The sequence below is a fragment of the Rattus rattus genome, chromosome 11, assembly GCF_011064425.1.
Source record: "Rattus rattus isolate New Zealand chromosome 11, Rrattus_CSIRO_v1, whole genome shotgun sequence".
In the NCBI taxonomy this organism is placed as follows: domain Eukaryota; kingdom Metazoa; phylum Chordata; class Mammalia; order Rodentia; family Muridae; genus Rattus; species Rattus rattus.
In genome coordinates, this window is record NC_046164.1 from 70086471 (window position 1) to 70105925 (window position 19455).

Consider the following 19455-nt stretch of genomic DNA (forward strand, 5'->3'; position numbering starts at 1 on the left):
CTTCCTGTCTGACTCTACGCCCCGTATCTCCATCCACCTTGGCTGATCTTGAAGGGCCCCTATCACTTTCCTGGCATGATACATGCTGAAGAACTCAACTGGTTAACCTTGATGTCTAGGCTCCACCCATGACCTGTCATGACACATAGAGAATTACTACTGACTATGACTATTACAACCGGTGATGGGGTCTGGACCCATAAAACAACCAGGTCTAGAGAATCCGGGTTCCCTAGCCACCAACAAGATACATCCAATTAACTTAAAATTTTTAATTATGTAGATGGTCATTTTGCCTGCCTGTATGTCTGTGACCACCTGTGTGACTGGCGCCCTCATAGGCCAGAAGAGGGCATCAGATTATCTATAACCCTGGAACTGGAGTTACAGACAAGTGTAATCTACTTTGTGGATGCTGGGTATTGAACCCCTGTCCTCTGGAAGAGTAGCCATTGCTCTAAAGTGCCAAGCCACCTCTTATCCCCATAGCCACTTAACGTTCACTTTGCTGGCCATCAATAAGCAGGCTATACACTGGCCTATACGCTGGCCTCTTTCACAGGTCTTGCCATGGCAGATCCTCTGCCACCACAATGTAAGGCTGAAAGGTACCAAAGCCAGCTCTTCCTGGGGACTGTGAGGACGATCCATGCTATTGTGCACATTCAGAAAACCTGTCAATCCTAAGAGTGTAAACCTCATAAGGTTTCACCTTATGTCACTCAAGACAAACACAGGCCCTGGAATCATAGCAGACTGACAAATACCAGGAAACACAGTGGAGCCCACAGATAGGGAGGCCTGGAGGTCTAGGAATGGGGAGGGGCCTGGAGGCCAAAGACAGACAGTGAAAAGATGGTGGAAAGGCAGGGGGGATGAGCACAGCACAGCATTTGTCTGACAATGCACTAGGCTAGGTTCAAGGGACACCTTTTTGTAAAGGTAAGCTTTCAATTTTTAAAACAGTTTTAAATTTACAAGAAAAGGGCAGCACAGAGACAAGTGTACTTCTTAATATACTACTATTACAAAGCCAGAGTTCTCAAGAAAGAGGAGATAGGCAGGGGACTGGGAGCAGTTAATAAAAGCCATGGCCACTAGTGGGGCAGCCCTGGGTGAGCCTGGCCACGGTGCTGTCACCTACTCTCTCTCTCATCTGAGATGCTCCATTCATTTGGCACAGTCCTCAAGAAGGCTATCTTGGGGCAGATAAAGGATACAGCACTTTGGGAGGTAATAGTGTGACCTGAACCTTCAAGAGCCCTTTTATGTCCAACACCAGAGCAGAAACTCTGCCATAAACAAGGGAGGCCTACACAGGCAAGAGTCAGGAGAAACAGGAGCTGGAGTAATGGCTCAGCAGTTAAAAGAGCACTGGCTGCTCTTCCAGAGGACCAGGGTAAACACCCACAAAGTGCTTTACAGCCATCTGCAACTTCAGTTTCAGGGCATCTTCTGATCTCCACAGGCCAAAGGCATACATGTTGTGGTACAGACATACACACAGACAAACATTCATACATACAAAATACACATGAATGAATCATTTTTAAAAGGAGCAGTAGAAACAGCATCAGTTTCACACCCTAGAAAGGTCTGGACAGGGTGATCAACAACCATGAAACAAACCACAGAGAAAGGAATGTTGCTGTGAAAAGAGGGAGGGCCGTCATGGTGTTTGGGGAGCTGCGTGTAAGGGAGGCTGAGGAGGCAATGGGAACCCCAGCTCACTCCTCTCTTCCTTGAGATCACTAACAGTCCCAAAGGATGCTGGCACAGCGCTCAACCAGTCACCTGCAGTTCAATGTGACTTTTTACATCGTAATTTCCACATCATTTACCTCCTAAGGCAGTAAAAGGACGGAGAATTCATAACATGGGCTCAGCACAGCAGTCAGCCTGTGTTGCCAGGACCTGATTGGGCTGGCCTGTGTTCCCAAAGGAGGGAGGTCAGGAGGAGCCAGAATAACCAGAGGTGTACATCATACTCCTGAGGGCATGTGAAGGAGGACACTGGGCTAAATGTGAGAGGCACAGTCACCTGTGGTGAGAAACTGAACGCCTGTTATCAGTGCCACCGCAAGCAATGCAAGTGGTTTCCACAGTACTGTCACAGGCGTGTCACTTCCATTGTAAACATGAGAAAAGACAAACTCCATATAGGACTGACATCAGTTGGCTGCGCCTGTAGGGTGGTGGCTGCAGCTTTCTGGTACAGGTAAAGACCATGCATGAATATCTAAAGTGCACAGCATAGTGTTTTGATTACATACTCACTACATGATAGCTATAACCAAGACAGCATATCCTCATCTTACAAGGTATCTATCTGTGTGGCAATCTACTCTCAACCACCCAAGTGTGGGCCCACGTCAATGAGTATGGGCATCCCTGCGTTCACAGCACTTTACTGATCTGATGTCTCCCTGCCACCACTTCTAACCCTGGCAGCCAGTGCTCTATTCTGATTCAGGACCTTGCCCTCTGAGATTCCGCCATGCCAGGGAGACCATGGAGGATTCCTCTTTCTGTCTGACACACATCAACCTAAGAGGTTCTGCTCTATGTGGCCACAAATGGCAGCATCTGCTTTGAAAGGCAGAACACACGGGCATCATACACAGCATTTTCTTTTTGCAGCATCCCTAGGGATCAGCAGGTACTTGGCTTGTGTCTGTGCCTTTGCTGTGGATAATGCTGCAGTGGGCATAGCAGGGGTGCTGTCTCAGGCTGAAGTTTCCAAGGAAACTCAACACCGTTTGTCTCTGGCTGCACGGAGTGCCATCCCACCAACAGGGAGCCAGGACGTCGGTTCTCCCACCCTCGCCCCAATCTCTGCCCTTTAACATTGTGAGGGCAGGCGAGAGGTAGCACAACTCTGTGTTCTCACCTCCCCGATGAAGGGCACATGTGACATGGTCTGCGCGTGGTTTTCAGAAAACCAGCTCTTCTGCTATGCTCCAAAAAGAATTTTAGTTCTTTTCTTTTCTTTTTCTGAGACAGGGTCTCACTATGCTGCCCTGGCTGGCCTGGAAGACACTACGTAGACCAGACTAGTCTCAAGCTCACAGAGATTTGCTTGCTTCTGCCTCTGCCTCTAGAGTGTCGGGACTAAAGACTTGGCTAATACACCCAGCTTGTAAGCAAAAATATTTTGTTTTGATTTTTTTTCTTCTTGGTACTGAGCTGTTTGAGTTTCTCATATATTTTGGTTACGAACCCTTCCTGGGCACAGCAAGAATTCTCCCACTGGGAGATAGTCTTTTCCTTTTGTTGACAATGCCATTAAAGCCATTACTGTAAGGAGTTCCTGGCTTGGGTTCCTTTAGTAGTGAATGGAGACTGCAGTGTAAGCTAACAAACCCTTCCTCCCTAAGTTGCTTTTAGTTGGGATGTTTTACTGCAGCAGGAGAGATCAAATCGGAACGTGTGTTATGTGTGTGTAAACCTCCTCCCCCGTGTGTGTGTGTGTGTGTGTGTGTGTGTGTAAGCTCCCTTGTCTGGGCTCAGGTACACTGGCACCTCCTCTGAATGCCCCTCCCCCTCGCTACCCTCTGGCCACGTCTGGACACCTAACCACGTCTTGCCTGCTCTGGGGCTTTGTGGCTGTGGAGTCAAAAGGGTGGCTCCACGACCTCCACAGAGCCCCAGCAGAGGGCGGGGTAGCACTGCTGACCTGGCATCTAAACACAGTATTTGTAGCTATGACCCTGAAGCCTACCAGGTCTCTTGATGGGCTCACACACAGTACACACTTGAATAAACACAATACAGTAATTTTTTTAAATAAAGGGACAGCTGGACAGAGAAAATGTCCTAGAACACGGTAGAAGAACATATCAGGTGCACACCTAGAGGTTGACAAGGAAGAACTTTGTGACCTAAGAACCATAGCAGCTGTCAAGGCAGAGGGGAATGTTCTCAGTATTTCTGCTTAGAGCTTTCAACAAACAGTACCTCAGGGGGAAAAAGACTTAGTATATGGAGGGCACTTGGAACAGTGAAGAGAGGAGCAGGGAGGGAGAGAGAGACAGGGAAAGACTGAGATTGTTAGGAACTTTTCTGTTTTCAATACAATCAAAGGACATGGGGGTCAGGGAAACTAAGGAGAATATCTCTCACAGAGTCTCATATCTACATTTCTTTCACTGCTGTGAAACCTCGGAAGACTCTGAGATGCACCCAGTCCACACATGTACTGTGTGACAAGGTGCCACACGGCAAGCACCACACAAACACACTCAGTGCCGCGTCTGACTGAAATGGTTTCCTGCCGAAATGCTTAATGGGAACACCACCTTGTCCTCTGTCCTGGTGCCTCCTACTGCACGGCAGGCAAACCTCCATCCCTCTCCCAGCAGCCCCTGCTGTGTCTAGGGACCACCCTGGGCTCTGGTAATTGTGAGACACAAGCAGGACGGGCAGTGTGTAGAGAAACACATGCCGAGAATGTTCACACTCACACACTGACCACCTATGCCTGAGGTGCAGGCCCTTCTTATGGAACTGAACACAGAAACCCAGCCCACAGAGCCTTTCCGGGAACTCCTGTACACAGAGCCGCCAAAGGCCCATAGTCTGCAAGCACGGACTCAGCACTCAAAGTAAGGTAAAAGCAAGGGGAGGTGAGAACACGTGACCTTGGGTATGAGTCTGAAGGTCAAGTTCACAGCTGCTCATGGGAAAGGATCAGATTGTCTGCGCCTGAGTCAGAGGAAAGAGGCTAACTTTCCCTGAGCTTAGGGAGCAGATACAGGGGCGGGAAATGAATCAGGTCTGATGGGGCTCTGAGATCCCCAGGGTTCTGTGGCCCAGGCAGGCAGTGAAGGCTGTGGAGGTTGGCAGTGTGACGGTGACTCGGTTTTAAGGTCTGAAACAAAGCCTGTGTTGACAAAGACAGAGTTAGGGACATCACCTCTCATGGTGGAGGGGCTGGACGTGCAGGATCCAGAGAGGATGTGCCTTTGCAGAAGTATATTCTTGTGACTCAAGCGTTAGTGGGCCACGCCAGGCCACAGCCTGGACCCATGTCAGCAGCACTCTTTCAACCGTGCTTCAAGGCAGCTTCGCACTTTTTATTTCACTTTCTACTGCTAGGAAAGTGTGTCAATGGATATTTAGCCATGTGTGGCTAAGTGACTTGGACTGCTTAAATTTCTAATGTAAGTAAGTTGTTTATGTGGACACGCTGAGCATGTAGGTGACATGCTCATGTCTTAAGCACTAGCTGCTCCTTGGTTCCTACCTTTTTCAATCCTACAAGCGACCGACCAGCTTCACCCTGATGTGCAGAACACTGTGGGTCTACCAAGCTCAGCTTTGGTCATGACATCATTTCAGAGCCCTACAATAGGTAGTTAGTCCATGGGAGAGGAGCAAAGGAATTTAATTTGGCTAAAAGAGAAACTCAAGGTGGTGTGCGTGTGCGTGTGCGTGTGCGTGTGCGTGTGTGCGTGTGTGCGTGTGTGTGTGTGTGTGTGTGTGTGTGTGTGTGTTCAGCAAGAGCCAGTCAGAGGCAACCTCAAACACATCACCAGAAGCTGGGCTACCCCTTCTCATGTCCCCCAGCTGCCACCAGCCTGGCTGCCCTCATTGTACCAGTCATGGCCCTCACAAAACCCTAGTCTCTTCTCATATAGAACATGCAGTATGAGAACAAGGCAGAAGGTTCCAGACACAAGAGGCAGAGGGCACTCTGGACCCTGGATGAGCCACACCTCATGGCACACAGTCCAAGGCCCCTTGTCTACTCACATCTTCCTTGCTATTCATTTCCTTCCCCTCATGTCCCAGCTGTAGCCAACAGAGCTCCCAGCAGGAGCCTGTACAGGTCACCCACTAAAGTCCTACTCACCACCCCAAAGAAACAGTTCGCCTGCCACACAAACCCTGAAAGAAAAGTCACTCACTTTCTTAACAGGGCCAGTTTTTATTTTCAAATATTAGGCACAGCCCCATACAACCTAGTCCTGTCTCCTCTCACCCTGCTGGTCCTGACATCTGAGACCTAAGGAAGAAAGAAGGATGATATGCCACTTGTGGCCATGTTGACTGTCACCTCACTCCACAAGGGGCCTTAAATGCCTCAGGCACTAAAGCCACCCCAACAGACGGCCCAGGAGAAGGGAGGGCTGGAAGGGTGTGAGCAGATTGGAGGTGTTACCTGTTTTCTCTCTCAAGTGACTCACACCAGTGCCCAGAACTAACACAGCAGTGCTCCCGCACATGTATGTGCTCACGCAGTCTAGCACATGGACGGCAAAGGGGCATATGTGCTCCCAGGCTGCATAATTTGAGGAAACCATGGTCAGGGTTTCTGGCCTCTGAGAACCTCTTGTCTCTCTGGGTCTAACGGCTGTGAGCCCTGAAAGACACTGCACAGGACCTAGGAAAGCTGAGGCACTTCCTGCCTCAGGGCGAAGAAAGCAGACATCTGTACTTTAAGAGAGGCTGCAGTGAGCACGGGCCCTGTACACAGAACCGCAGTGTTCTTATGAGGCCCCATTTCAAAGACAGGCAATCTGAGGCTCAGAGGAGAGAGAGATTCCCTTGGGATCGGGGGTTTGAGAACACCCGCTCCACCTTACATCCGACACCAAAGGACTAGGGGCACCTGTCTCGGCCTCTGGCCAGCAGAATGAATCAGCTAGCCATCTGACCGGTGGGAAAGAAAATGACAAGAAGCAGGGAGCTGCACTACTTCTAACATAACCACGTCATCTGCACATACTCGACCCAGTGGGAGCTGCTCCACCCTGGAGACTCACCCCTCACCCATAGGGCCCCTTCTGGCCCTGCTGCAAAAGGAAGGGTATGGCCGGCCTCCCATGCACTGATAGTCTACACCCACACCTGGCACTGATATTCTAGCAGCTTCTCCTCCAGGAAGTGTGACTTAGGTATTAGGAAGAAAGATTAAGCTATTCCCAGGAAAGGAAAAATTTGAAATCAGTACCCAGGAATTAATGACAATCTTTTATATAAGCTTAAATTTATTTTTATCTTCCTATCAACACGAAACCGGCACAAAAGAAAAATGCCATTTTTGTCTTCTCTCAAACTTTCAAAAACAAAACGCTATTACATATTTAACTTCATACACTCCTATAATAACCAAACATTAAAATCTGGTTGTTGTCTGTATGTTCCTCCAGAGCCAATTTGTTATATTTTGAAATGTGAGCTACAAGCTAGCAATTTAACAAGAAGAGAAGTGTTAATGTTTATCCACTTGAAACTCAGCATTTCAACAAATCTGATAGACTAGCATCTTTAAGAGCTGTTAGAATCACTATGGATACTAAAAGAAAATGTTTGATGCTTTCAGACAGGCTCACAGGGTACAAGCAGTGCAGGCTCACAAGGGGTCGGGGGACCCAGTGTCCCAAGAAGCCACACAGACAGCCCTGCCCTGGGGCCATGGTCCGATCTCACACTCACCCATGGAGCTCACTCTGTCCTCGCTAACCAGCCCAGCCCTGCACTGGGGCCGTGGCCCTCAGTGCACACTCACCCTATGGATCCCATGACCCAAGGAGAGCAGCCTCAAAGTGCATACTGCAAAGTGTAAACTGTGGACCTGAAAGCCCACAGCTCCGACTCCCAGACAGGTGAGGATGAAGTAGTGACCTGGACGCCAGACTTCCTTACAGCATTCCGTTTACACAACACTCAGCAGCTGGACAGCTTACCTGCTGGTCAATGAAAACGTCCGAATCATCTGACAGCCCCTTTTCCAAATTCATCTTAAGACAAGAAAACGTCCATAACGTGCCAGGTACCTGGATCTAAAACCCCATCCGACACAGCAGCGTGCCTGTGCATGTCAGAAAAGTTCAGACATTTCAGTTCCATGTGCTCCCTTCGTCACCCATAGCAACAGGACACCGAGGAAGCTGTGGTCTGCCAGAGGCTCAGACTCTATCTTGATCGTCTCATACAGAAGAGCCATTTATATATAAATCACCCCCTGAGATCATTTTTAAAGCATTTCCTCTACAGAATCTGAAGAGCAACACTGGCTGACGGGGTAATTTCTCAGTACAACAGCTGCAAAGAATTTGTGTTTTAGTGGCGTGGTATGGTTTGCAACCTTAATTACAGTTGCCGCTGATTCTATTATAAGCCTGCTCCATATGCACGCGCTTCCTCCGTGGCAGCCAGCAGGATCTAGTATGTTCCTAAAAACCCCTCCACCTCCACGCAGCGTCTGTGATACACGATTGGTTGCATTTGCTTCCCAAGTATGAACAACCCAAGAGTGTGTGAACCTGATGGATCCTGCCTTGTGGAAGCAAGAAGGGGAAAAGAAACTAGGGCTGTAACCTGGGTCCCACTGCAAAATTACCTGCCACTTTCCTTAGACTCAGTGAACTGCTTATCCGGTGCCACCAGGCCTTGTGGCTTGGCTAAGCAGGCCCCACAGTCCTCCATCACCCTTGAGTGAGGGAGTGACAGCCTCAGAAATTACAAATGAAGTGCCTTTGGCCCTTAGGCTGTGACACACCTTGGGTCTGTGTCAGGCCACCAGATGGAAATCCCTAGGGCTAGACTCACCTTTGCTTTTCCTTGAGAGAGATGTGTGACCACAAGACAACATCAAGGACTGAATGCCTTCCCTTCAAAGTAGAAGCTACAGTGAAAGCTGGCCAGGAGGAGAACTGGCAAAAGCTCAAGTCTCCTTAGACCAACGGCTTTGGGGGAGTTGCAATCATGAGCATAGGAACAAAGTCAGTGAATGCAGCAAAGTGTAGGGCTCACATGCACCACCTTCGTCTCCCCCTTACCCCCCAGCAAGGGTAAAGGATGCTAATATCCTACAAGGGACACGGGGGAGAAGCCAACAAGGGCAGTGGCTCCCATAGCTACAGAGGATGCAGATAGCCTAACCCTCCCCTTACAGAGCTGCCCCTTGCTGAAAGGAAGAACCACATCTACTCTGTCGGGAGCCTAGAGACTGTGGTCTGTCCCTTGAATCCAATGGCAGCTAGCCACAGGGCACTGGAAACTGTCTCTATGCCAAAGAGTCTAAGTGGCCTACAGCAGTAGAATGACGATTGTCTGAGGGCCTAGCGCTAATGTACAGCTTTGGAAAAGGTGCAGAGGACAGCACATCCTAGCCCACAAGCCCTCCAGACCCTAAAAACATCTATGAGTGATCAACGAGCATATGTGCCAAGCAATGGTTAATGTGCCTGCTGGGACCTTAGGAGGCAAACCAGCCATATAACACTTAAGAGCCTCCTGCAGAAAGCTAGATGTTTACTTTTACCCTCTCAAACAAAAAGGCCTGTATCCCAGGTTGTTCAGTCAGGAATGACAAGGGAATAAAACAATGGGATCTTGTCTGTATGGATGCTGTGGCTCAGACACATCCAGCCTGGGGCCTTAAGGTCACATCCTCTCCTCTCGTATGTACTGTCTCACCTGGCCTCTGTAGCCGATGAGGTCATGAGTAAGGCTGAGACTAGTTTCTTCTGAGGACAGGCCTTGAAGAGAACAAGGCCAACACCCAGGATTGTGCATCCTACTGCTTCCTGACCCACTCGTGCTCTGAGAAAGGCTGATTGGCTGCCTGCCACATCAGGGCCCAAGGGTGACAGATAACGGTGGTGGTAGCCAGAGCCTCATGTGCCTTCCTTCCTTCTGCCCACTCCCAGGGCTGTGGGATTATTGTCAAGCCTGGGCCACCAGGCCCAGCACAGTTCTCACAGACAAAAGCCTATGGCCAGCTCAGGGACAAGAAGACAGGAAGACAGCAGTGGAGGGCCTCACCAAGACATTGAGATGTGAACAGAAAGCACTGGACACCAACTCAGAGTGAGTGAGTCACTGTCCACTCTCCAGCCCAGGCCAGTCACTTCCCACAACAGCTACCTGGAGCCCAGCGAAGACTGAAAGCCACCATCTGGCAGACCAGCAAGTGCATGTGGACTCGGCACCAGCCATGGAGTCAGGTGGGAAACTCAACCTAGAGTACCCAGAATACTACCACCTGGTCAGACAAGAAGCACCTACTAAGTGCCACAGAGCCCAGGAATTGCTTCACCAATGCTTTTGCCCCAGAGCAAAGGAAAAAAAAGGTTGGAGTCCACAGGATGTGGACAAGGGACTGGACAGAGCCACGGGGACAAGAGGAAAGCAATGACAACATTGTAAGTGAGCAAAAGACCAAGACCAAACAGAAGTTAAGAACCCACGGGAGGCGAGCTCTAAAAATTCTAGTGCAGGCAGAGTGCTCCCCCAGCCTCCCACTCTCAGCCAAGCATCACCCACTGGACAGCACCATGGGAGCATAGCCTATGACCCTCACTACCTCCAACCCTTGCTCACTTTGCCAGAGCAGGCCCAGCACTGCCCTCCACCACCTTTAATTTACAGGATGATGTCTTTCTAAAAAATAATGCATCATAAGCATAAAGTCGGCGTTACTTGAATTTGGACATTTTTTTTTATCTACCTGTCTACCACCACAGCTTGCTCCTGCCCTCGGGTTCTGCTGGCTGCTGTACTCCCAGAGCTAAACGGTATGTAGAAATGGAAGGGGTCCCAGTGAACAGCAACTGAATGAGCAAACACTCCAGGCAAGGAGAACCCCAACTGTGTACTGAGCGAATAAAGAGCCACAGTCATTTCCCATACAAACGCAGAGAAGAAAGGACTGTGGAAGACCAAACGGAGCAGTGTTCTAATCTACATTCTCTGAGAATCAGGAAAGGATGGGTTAAAACACTTTAAAAAGAGTTTATTTGAGCTGTCTGCAGAGCCATCTTAGAGAAGGTGACACTCTGCAACCACCGACTCTCAGGTCGGGGGAGGCTGCAGTGGAAGTACCAGACCCACTAAATGTCACGAAGGCGCCTTCCCTCAAGTCCTGTCCTGGCTCCCACTTGGAGTTTTGCATGCTTTGCTAGGAATTGTGGCCATGGTGAGCAGGGAGAGTGGCGGGGTCTGTAGATAATATCAAAGCACCCACTACCTGTAGGGCCTCCTCCCACTACATGACAGTTCTCCAACATCTGGAGCATAGGGCTACTTTGGATGGAGGCAAAACTGTGACGTGAGCGCCCCCTGCTGCCTGGACATCTGCCATAGCCAATACCTGAAAAACAGTACTGATGTCAGAATAACTCTGGCTACTCCAGCTCTGCAGGGCACAGATACAAATGACAGATCCCTTGAGTGCTGGAAAGTCAAGGAGGAGAGGCTAAAACATGGGCTTTACCCAGGGACAGAGATCAGGGTAGACAGGACAGGCGGTCCCGGCCCACAGATAGGGAAATGTGGGAGCCAAAGAAGATCAATGTGGAAGCAAAAAGTGATGGTTTAGGGCCAGCCAGGCTACTCGATGAAACCCTGTCTCAAAAAGCAAGACAAGAGCCAGCGAGAAGACTCAATGAATAAAGGCACAGGCACCAAGCTCGAGGAGTTTGATCCCTGGAACTTACACAGTAGAAGGAGAGAACAGAGTCCCACAGGTTGTCTCCTGACAGGCTGTGGCACAAGCATGCACACACACACACACACACACACACACACACACACACACACACAGAGAGAGAGAGAGAGAGAGAGAGAGAGAGAGAGAGAGAGAGAGAGAGAGAGAGAGAGAGAGAGCCACAGAGAGAGCCACAGAGAGAGCCAGACAGGATTTTACCTGCTATAGTCCTGTAGGCTCTTCCTAGACCATCACAGGGAGGGGGCTCAGAGCAGGACACAGCAAGCCAAGCCAGCCAACAGTGCCTGAACCACTCAGTGCTCATATGATGCAGAGACAGCTGTCATACAGGTCTTGGTGATGTAGCCATCGCCACTAACTGGGCTCCAGTCTAGAGCACCAACTCCAGCTCTCAGAACCCCGTGAACCACCTTATATCCACCCTGTCCTCAGGTTCTGCTGCTGTAGCTCCTCCTGTCACATGAAAACACGACAACTTCTTTTAGATGCATTCTGGGGGCTCCAGCCCGGGACAGAGCCACCTGGACTCTAGATGGCTGTGCAGGCTGTGGGCCCTTCCCTCTTGCACTGCCCTCCAGGCTGGTTCCAGCCCCAACCTAGCTACCACTTGTTGGCAACAGCCATCCCATGGGGTTAAGCTGTCCCCCTGTAAGAAGGATTGTTCCAGCTGGGCTTATGTACTCTCATGGGGACCTGGAGAGGGTCACAAGCCCCCTCATCTGAGTATCCAGCCTCTCCCTACCACACGGTATATGTAACTGCTGAATTGTACAGGCCTGAGGGGGAGCTAGAGTAGGTAGGCTAAGGGAGCTGAGGTAAGACAAGGGAGCTTCATCTATGAACTATGGGGAAGACCTTATCCTTGCTGAGTAGTCTTTCCTGGCATGGCCTGTTGGGGGAACTGTAACTAATCCCCTCTCTATGCTCTGTAAGGAAGTCTGCCTTAGGGGTCCTGCTGCTGTGATGAAACACCATGGCCAAAGCACCTGGAGGAGAAAAGGGTTTGACACACACTTCCATGTCACTGTTCATCATCAAAGGAACTTGGGACAAGAACTCAAGCGGGACAGGAGCTGACGCAGAGGCTATGGAGGGTGCTCCTTACTGGCTTGCCCCCATGGCTTGCTCAGCCTGCTTTCCTGTAGAACCCAGGACCACCAGCCTAGATGGCACCACCCACAATGGCTAGGCCCTCCCCATCCACCCTACAGTTAGGAAAATGCCCTACAGGCTTGCCTACAGTCTAATCTTCTGGAGGTATTTTCTCACTTGAGGCTTCCTTCTTTCCCATGACTTTAGCTTGTGTCAAGGTGACATAAAATTAGCCAGCACAGAGCCCAAAACCTCACTGGTCCTCCAGAGTGGATGTGGGAGGGAATGTGGCCTTGGACAGTAATTGGACCTTAGGAGAAGGGGTTAAATAGTGCTTACATCTCCCTCTGGGAAGGAATTTTAACACCAACGTCACATGGTGCAGGATGACAAGTGGTTGGAAGGACAGGTGACCAGCACCTACAGTGCCTTGAGAGGCATGACGGACATGCCATCAGGACTTGCCTGCGAGGACCATGTCCTTCGAGTAGTCCTCACATACTCATGGTGTCAGACACAATACTCCTGGCATCTTGCTAAGGAAGGAACACTGGTGTCCCTGCCCAGCAGTAACTCTGCCACCTCCATATGGAGTGAAGACACCAGTGTCTCCTGAGTATGTACAAAAGCTCAGCACGGGATCACTGGGTGGCCTCAGGACAAGCTAAGTAGACAGCCAGGGGACCTCAAGGTGTGGTGACTATTATAGGCGCTAACATCAATGTGATCAGAGCCAGGCCTTGGAGGATGACAGGGCTTTCCCCATACTTGCATGGTGGCCTCACAGCAGCTACAAGACTAAATCTGGTGAGAACAACGCCTCAGTCCACACAGAGCTATGATTTTCAATGGAAAGTGGTTCTTGTCCACTCCTTCAGTGCCAGAGAACATCGCATTTCAACTCATGGGTGCTGCAGTCAAGGAGACTTGGAGACGCCCAGGCACACAGAGTTTTATGAGACCCGGGCTTCCCACGGAGGTCTACGCCTCCCTTCCGACTGCTCCCTGGCTATGCCTCCTCCTAGCTTCAGACTCTGCTGAGGCTTTCTTCCTAGGACTGGTCCTGCAACCTCCCATCTCATAAACACTTATACCCCCACCTCTTCACCCCACAAATAGCAAAAGCCAATGGCAGGGATCCTGCTGCAATCAGAGATGCAGTCAGTAAGGGGGCCTGATGCTTACCCAGGTAGCTTCTGCCCTGCAGGAATCATACCACTCTCAATCTCACCACCTCATTGCTCAAACTGCCACCTGACCTCGGGAGCTAACCAGCAAGCCAGGCATGGCAAGACTAGGGCTGGGCATCAACAAACAAACAAACAAACAAACAAACAGGCTATGGAGATGGCTTAGCCTCCATGGTAAAGTGCTTGCCTAGCAAAGTTCAAGGACTCAAGTTTGTTTTAAAGCCAGGGATGCTGACCTGTTAAGACCCTGATTGGGATTAAGAAAGCAGATCCCTAGAGCCCGAAGCTGCTGGGCAGTGAGAATCTCTCGCAATGCATGAGGAGCGGCACCCAGGGATGTCCTCCAGTCTCAACATACAAGGACACACATCAGCACCTACACCTGCACATGCACAAAAGAAACACAAAGCATGACGCTAGTCTTAAATTGGAATTAACGCATGCTTGTGTGTGTGTGTGTGTGTGTGTGTGTGTGTGTGTGTGTGTGTGTGTGTTGAGATGGACCCAGTTTTGCACATGCTAGGCAACTGCTAAACAAAGACTCTATCACTGGGCTATAATCACAACCCTGAATAACCTTTTGATCAATATTTCTCTTCTAAACACTTGGTTCTCTTTGACAACCACTGGACACTTTACCTCTTGGCATAGCACAACATGGTGAGAAAGCTTGCTGCCACAGGACTAGGACTTAAGACAGGCTAAGGAGATAGAGACAGAGAGACAGAGACAGAGAGAGTGCCATGGCTTCCAAATAGGGCATGGGCATACTCACAATGCATACTCCAAGGCTTAACACAGAGCAGCCCTCACTTTCAGCTCCCAGGAGGTCTGCAGATCCACTCCTGTCTGCCCTCCACCAGACGGGAGCCCCAGATCATCCCATTTACTCTGCCAGATGACCTCACTCTTCTCACCAGGCTGCCTCTGGAGAAGAACACTGGGCATATAAAGAAGAGACTCCAATGTGCCCTAAAGGCAGCCTGCAGCTGCTTCCTCAGACCTGCTCCAAGGTCCCGCTTTCCCTCCCACCAACTCTCCTCATTCCCTTCTTCCCTAGAATTGAGACCAGCCTGTCCAGACTACTCCCACTGTCTCTCTGGTCTGCGTCTCACCCATCCTCTCAAGCATACCTGCAAAATCGGACCTAGCTATGTCCACGCCTCCTCAGACCCACACAGAGCAGCCACCATGCAACAAACTTAAAGATGGAAAAAATGATTTATGTTTACAATTTCAGAGGTTTAAGTTCATGGACAACAGATGCAATTTTTTTTCTAGATCAGTGAGAGAGAACAAATGGCAGAGGGGTATGGAAGAGTGAAGCTATTCACTTCACAGTGGCCAGCAAGGAGAAAGAGTGAGAGAAAAAGCAAGAGAGCCAAAATGGAGTGCAAGCAAGAGACACAAGACTGAGACAGAGAGGGAGGGAGGGAGCGAAGGAGGAAGAGAGGGACAGACAGAAGGGAAAACAAACAATTCCCAAGGATCCACCCAACGAGTGATGGTGACTGGATCCTCCAGCTAAGCCCCACCTACTACAGCTAAGCCCCACCTACTACAGCTAAGCCACACACACTTTGATAAAGTTCCACCCACCATGGCTAAGTCACACCCACTAAAGATCCTAGCACCTCTTAAACTAGCACCAAGCACCAAGCCAGGAATAAAAATCTTCAACCCATGAGCTTGAGGGTACATTTCAGACTCAAACCACACCTAAAAATGGTTAAAATGGCAAGTTTCATCATGTGCATTTTCCCACAATAAAAATTTTAAATACAGATTTTTCCTCATCTTGGTCCTTTGTATTTCCACAAACATTTTATAAAAATAATCTTATTCAGTAAACACCTGCTGGAATTTTGATTAAAACCACACTGAACCACAATAGCATAGAGTAACGCAGACGGTTTTTACGTTAGGTGACACAAATCAAGCACATCGAGGCAATGCACGATGAACTCTCTGTGAAGCCTGAAACGCCTGACTGCACAGAGCAGAGGCAGGAGAGGCTACCAGAGGCTCAGTCGATTCAGGGACAAAGCTGGAGTGCAGCTAAAGGACACAACTCTGCCCTTAGGAAAAGTGTGTGTGTGTGTGTGTGTGTGTGTGTGTGTGTGTGTGTGTGTGTGTGCACCAGAGCACACATGTGGAGGTCAGAGGATCTCTCCTTCCACTAGATGGGTCTCAGGGCTGGGCAGCAAGCATCTTTAAGAACTTCTGAGCTATCTTGCTGACCAGGATGTTTTCTTAAACTACATGGTAATCCATAGCAGACTGTACTCTTAAAAATTATCAAGAAATCTGATGTTCAATGTTCTTAACACACACACACACACACACACACACACACACACATACACACACAAATCACTATATGGGGTTACATATGATATTGATTAACACCTCAAAACATGATGTTGCACATGATAAATAAATACAGCCTTATGTCAAATCAAACTTGAAAAAGAATGCATTGCACTGAATCACAGATCCTTTTCTAGCTGTGTTCACAGTGGACTTTTGTATAGTGGCCATGTATCCAGCAACCTGGCTAATCCACTCATTACTCTGAGTAACTGGCCATCATTTGGGATTTTCTGTTATAACTTTTATTACTTGAGAATACTAACATTTTCATTTATTTTTTTGGCAAGCATTTCGCATGTCTGTCGTTTTTATCTCCTGTGTGTATCAATAATATCAGTAAACTTTAAATGGAAAGAAGCAGACACTGTGTCTTGTTTTAGGAAAGCTTAGTGTGATGTGTGCCACGCCATGCCACGCCACGCCACGGGCCATTCTGAGAACTCTGTGGGACCTTGGGTGCTCCTTTTCATTCTTACATTGTTAACTTTTGCTCACCATATATGGACAATGAACTATACCAAATGCTTTTCCTGCCTGTTTAGATAATATGTAAGTTTGCCCTATTTTGCTAATGTGGTAAGTCACACTCTAGGGGGAGGGAGGATTAAAATTTTAAATATTAAACAATGAATCCCTAAAATAAAAATTGCTGCACTCAGATTGCTAATACTTGCTTAGGATTCTCACATATAGTATTAGCCAATCTTCTAAACTTTCTCCTCAGAGTTTTTAGTTCCAAGGTTATAGTGCAGTCAGAGTAAAGCACTCCCTTTATCTACTGTTAGATTACCTGCTGCTCTAACCTTGATTACTGCCCTGTTTCTGCTTCCTGTGATCCTGTTCTATGGCTCTTGTTCGACCTGAGATGACGTTCCACTCTCCCTGGTGCACACTGTTGGGGCTGGGGAGACAGCCCGATCTATGCAGGCCTGTCCACAAGCATGGAGACCTGAGTTCAGATTACCAGCACCTACATAATGGCTGAGTACAGGGCTACACAACTTCAGTCCCTGTGCTCGGAGGGCAGAGACAAGATCAGCTGACCCAAGGGCCATGGAGCCCACAGAGGTTTGGAGAGAGCTTCTAGCACACCTGTCATAGCAGCCAAGGCAAGTACACATGGACGGCGCCTCAGCTCCCCAAGTGGCCTAGGTTATTTGTAGCTTATGCACTTTGAAATCTTCAGGGTAAACTCAGAAAGATTAAACAAGAGGCTACCCATGTGATAGAAAGCCACAGCTCCACTGACCTGTGGCCCAAGAAGCATTTCACAGCTGGTTGCATTTGGGCTTCCTAACTGTAAAGTGGCCATATCAGTAAGACATGCTGGCCTGGAACCCTCGTCCTTAGAAGGCTGTGGCAGAAGGGCTGTGAGTTCAAGGCCAATGGGTATGCAGACAGCCCTCTTATCATCTCCTCTGAGGATAGGAGGGAGAGCGAATGAGTCAGGACAGAGTGCTGCCCTTACTTACTCCTAACTCCAGTTGCTCCAGTTGCTGGCCAGCAGGAAGACCCAGCACATTCATGGAGAAGAATAAAACAAAACAGTAGCCTAAACCTCTACAGTGGCTTCTCAAACCACCAGGAAGCTAGAGACATGCTCAGGGCTCAGACCCACTGAGGCCTCTTCTCCCACAAGTGCAGACACGAACACCCCCGGCAGAAAACCCCACCTGGAGGCAGGCTAACCGCAATCCACCCTTCTGGTGAGGGCCAGCAATGCCATAAGGGTCCTAAGGCTGGACCTGGCCTCACGGCCTCTGCCTGACACCTTTTTCTCTTCTGCACCCATGGAACAGCTCTGCAGCTGGTCTTCACTGTCACCTCGCCACACGTGGAAGCAGCCATTGGGGACACGGAGGGACACCTGCCACTCAGCTCTTCTGCTTACAGAAGCACCCTAGGACCAGCACACGTGTGCATGAGATGTACGTGAGAACATTTACACAGCTTCTTCAGAGCGTCTGTCAAGACAGGAGTTCATAACGCTATGCTGCATGAAAGTACAGCATACACCTGAGGGCAAACGGGCTGCATTTAAACGGGTTAGAACACAGCATGGAGTACAACTGTGTCTGCAGAATTAGAAACGAAGTCAACAACACAATCTGTGGGTGCCAAGGACTCAGGGAGGGGACAGGAAGAGCACAGAGGAGCTGGGGAGCTGTGTGTGTGCCCATACACAGAGGACACCCTCCCGTCATTGTTGCTGCACTGTCACTAGCAATGCACCCACAGTGCCCACTGGCTGTGACACGTACTCAACCCTCACATGGTGACAACCAGTGCACCACCATCAAGACTATTCTTAAAATAAAGAATAAAATAAAACCTATTCTTAAAATGACCTTTGATCTAGGATGACCAGGCTTTTAGAAGGGCAGGGGACAGTCCTACCTCAATTGTCCCAAAGGACTAAACATACTCTCTTCTGCTCAGGGCTCCCCAGTGTGGGGGTCCAGGTGACTCAGGTACTTTGAGATAGGAAAACTACAGCCATGTGCCCTGGAAGCTCCTGCTGAGGGGAGAGTCCAATGGGCTCCCAGCAGGGCAGGTACAAATCTCTGGAGGGGAACAATGGAAAAATAGTGGCCAGAGCTCACAGTGGTCAGCAAAGATAATCCACCTACCTCAAGATCATCGAGGGAGCGCGTGAGGCTGAATCTCCTAGATCGTCCAAAGGATCTGCGAGCTGAAGTGCGCTGAGAAGTCTGGGCCAGGGCAACTCCCCGCCCCAATTTCGAACTCTAAATACAAAGAAAAAGATGTGTTAGGTTACCCTCCTGGGAAGAGACTATCAGTTCTGTCCTTTGTGCTCCACTGAAGGAAGAGCCAAGACCAGTAGCCCTGTGGGAGGTTCACTTGAAGTCACTGTTTGGTATACTTTAATTAAAATATTTACCACAAAATATGCAAAAAATTGCAGGAGTCTCCCGAGGATCTTTAGCTATCTGTTGTTAGCTACCAACTGTGTGCCCTAGGTGATAAGGCCCACCCTGCTTTCCCACCGCATACAGACGGCCTGTTCCAGGGACGGACTGATAGTGTATGAGGTCTTCATTTGCCTGTGCTCTGTGACATCTTAGATCGATTTAAGAAGCCAAGAACACCCTAGCCAGTGTCTGAGGATCATTCCAGCAAAAGGCTTGTGTTTCTTCCTCCAGGAAATGACAAGGTCATGCTGCTATTTCCTCCCAATTCAAACACCCACCCCTGGGAGGCTTAGAAGACTTAGGCAGCTAACAGAGTGAGTATGACTTGGGAAGCTAACAGAACCAGGTCTATGGTCTGGAGAGATGGCCCAGCAGTTAGGAGCATTTGCTGCTTTTCCATAGGACCCAA

At 49.3% G+C, this 19455-nt stretch overlaps 1 protein-coding gene across 3 annotated transcripts in view; it reads right to left on the reverse strand.

Moving 5' to 3' along the window:
• Rgs12 (regulator of G protein signaling 12) overlaps positions 1-19455 on the reverse strand; it is a 92515-nt gene that overhangs the window by 41411 nt on the left and 31649 nt on the right. For 2 of the 3 annotated variants that reach the window (XM_032916293.1, XM_032916294.1), the window contains exon 1: positions 7692-8160. In XM_032916293.1, coding sequence (XP_032772184.1) covers positions 7692-7745 — 54 coding nt within the window. In that variant the 5' untranslated portion in view covers positions 7746-8160. Of the gene's footprint in view, positions 1-7691; positions 8161-18743; positions 18861-19455 lie in introns of those variants that run through there. The other variant, XM_032916291.1, reaches the window with a different exon arrangement.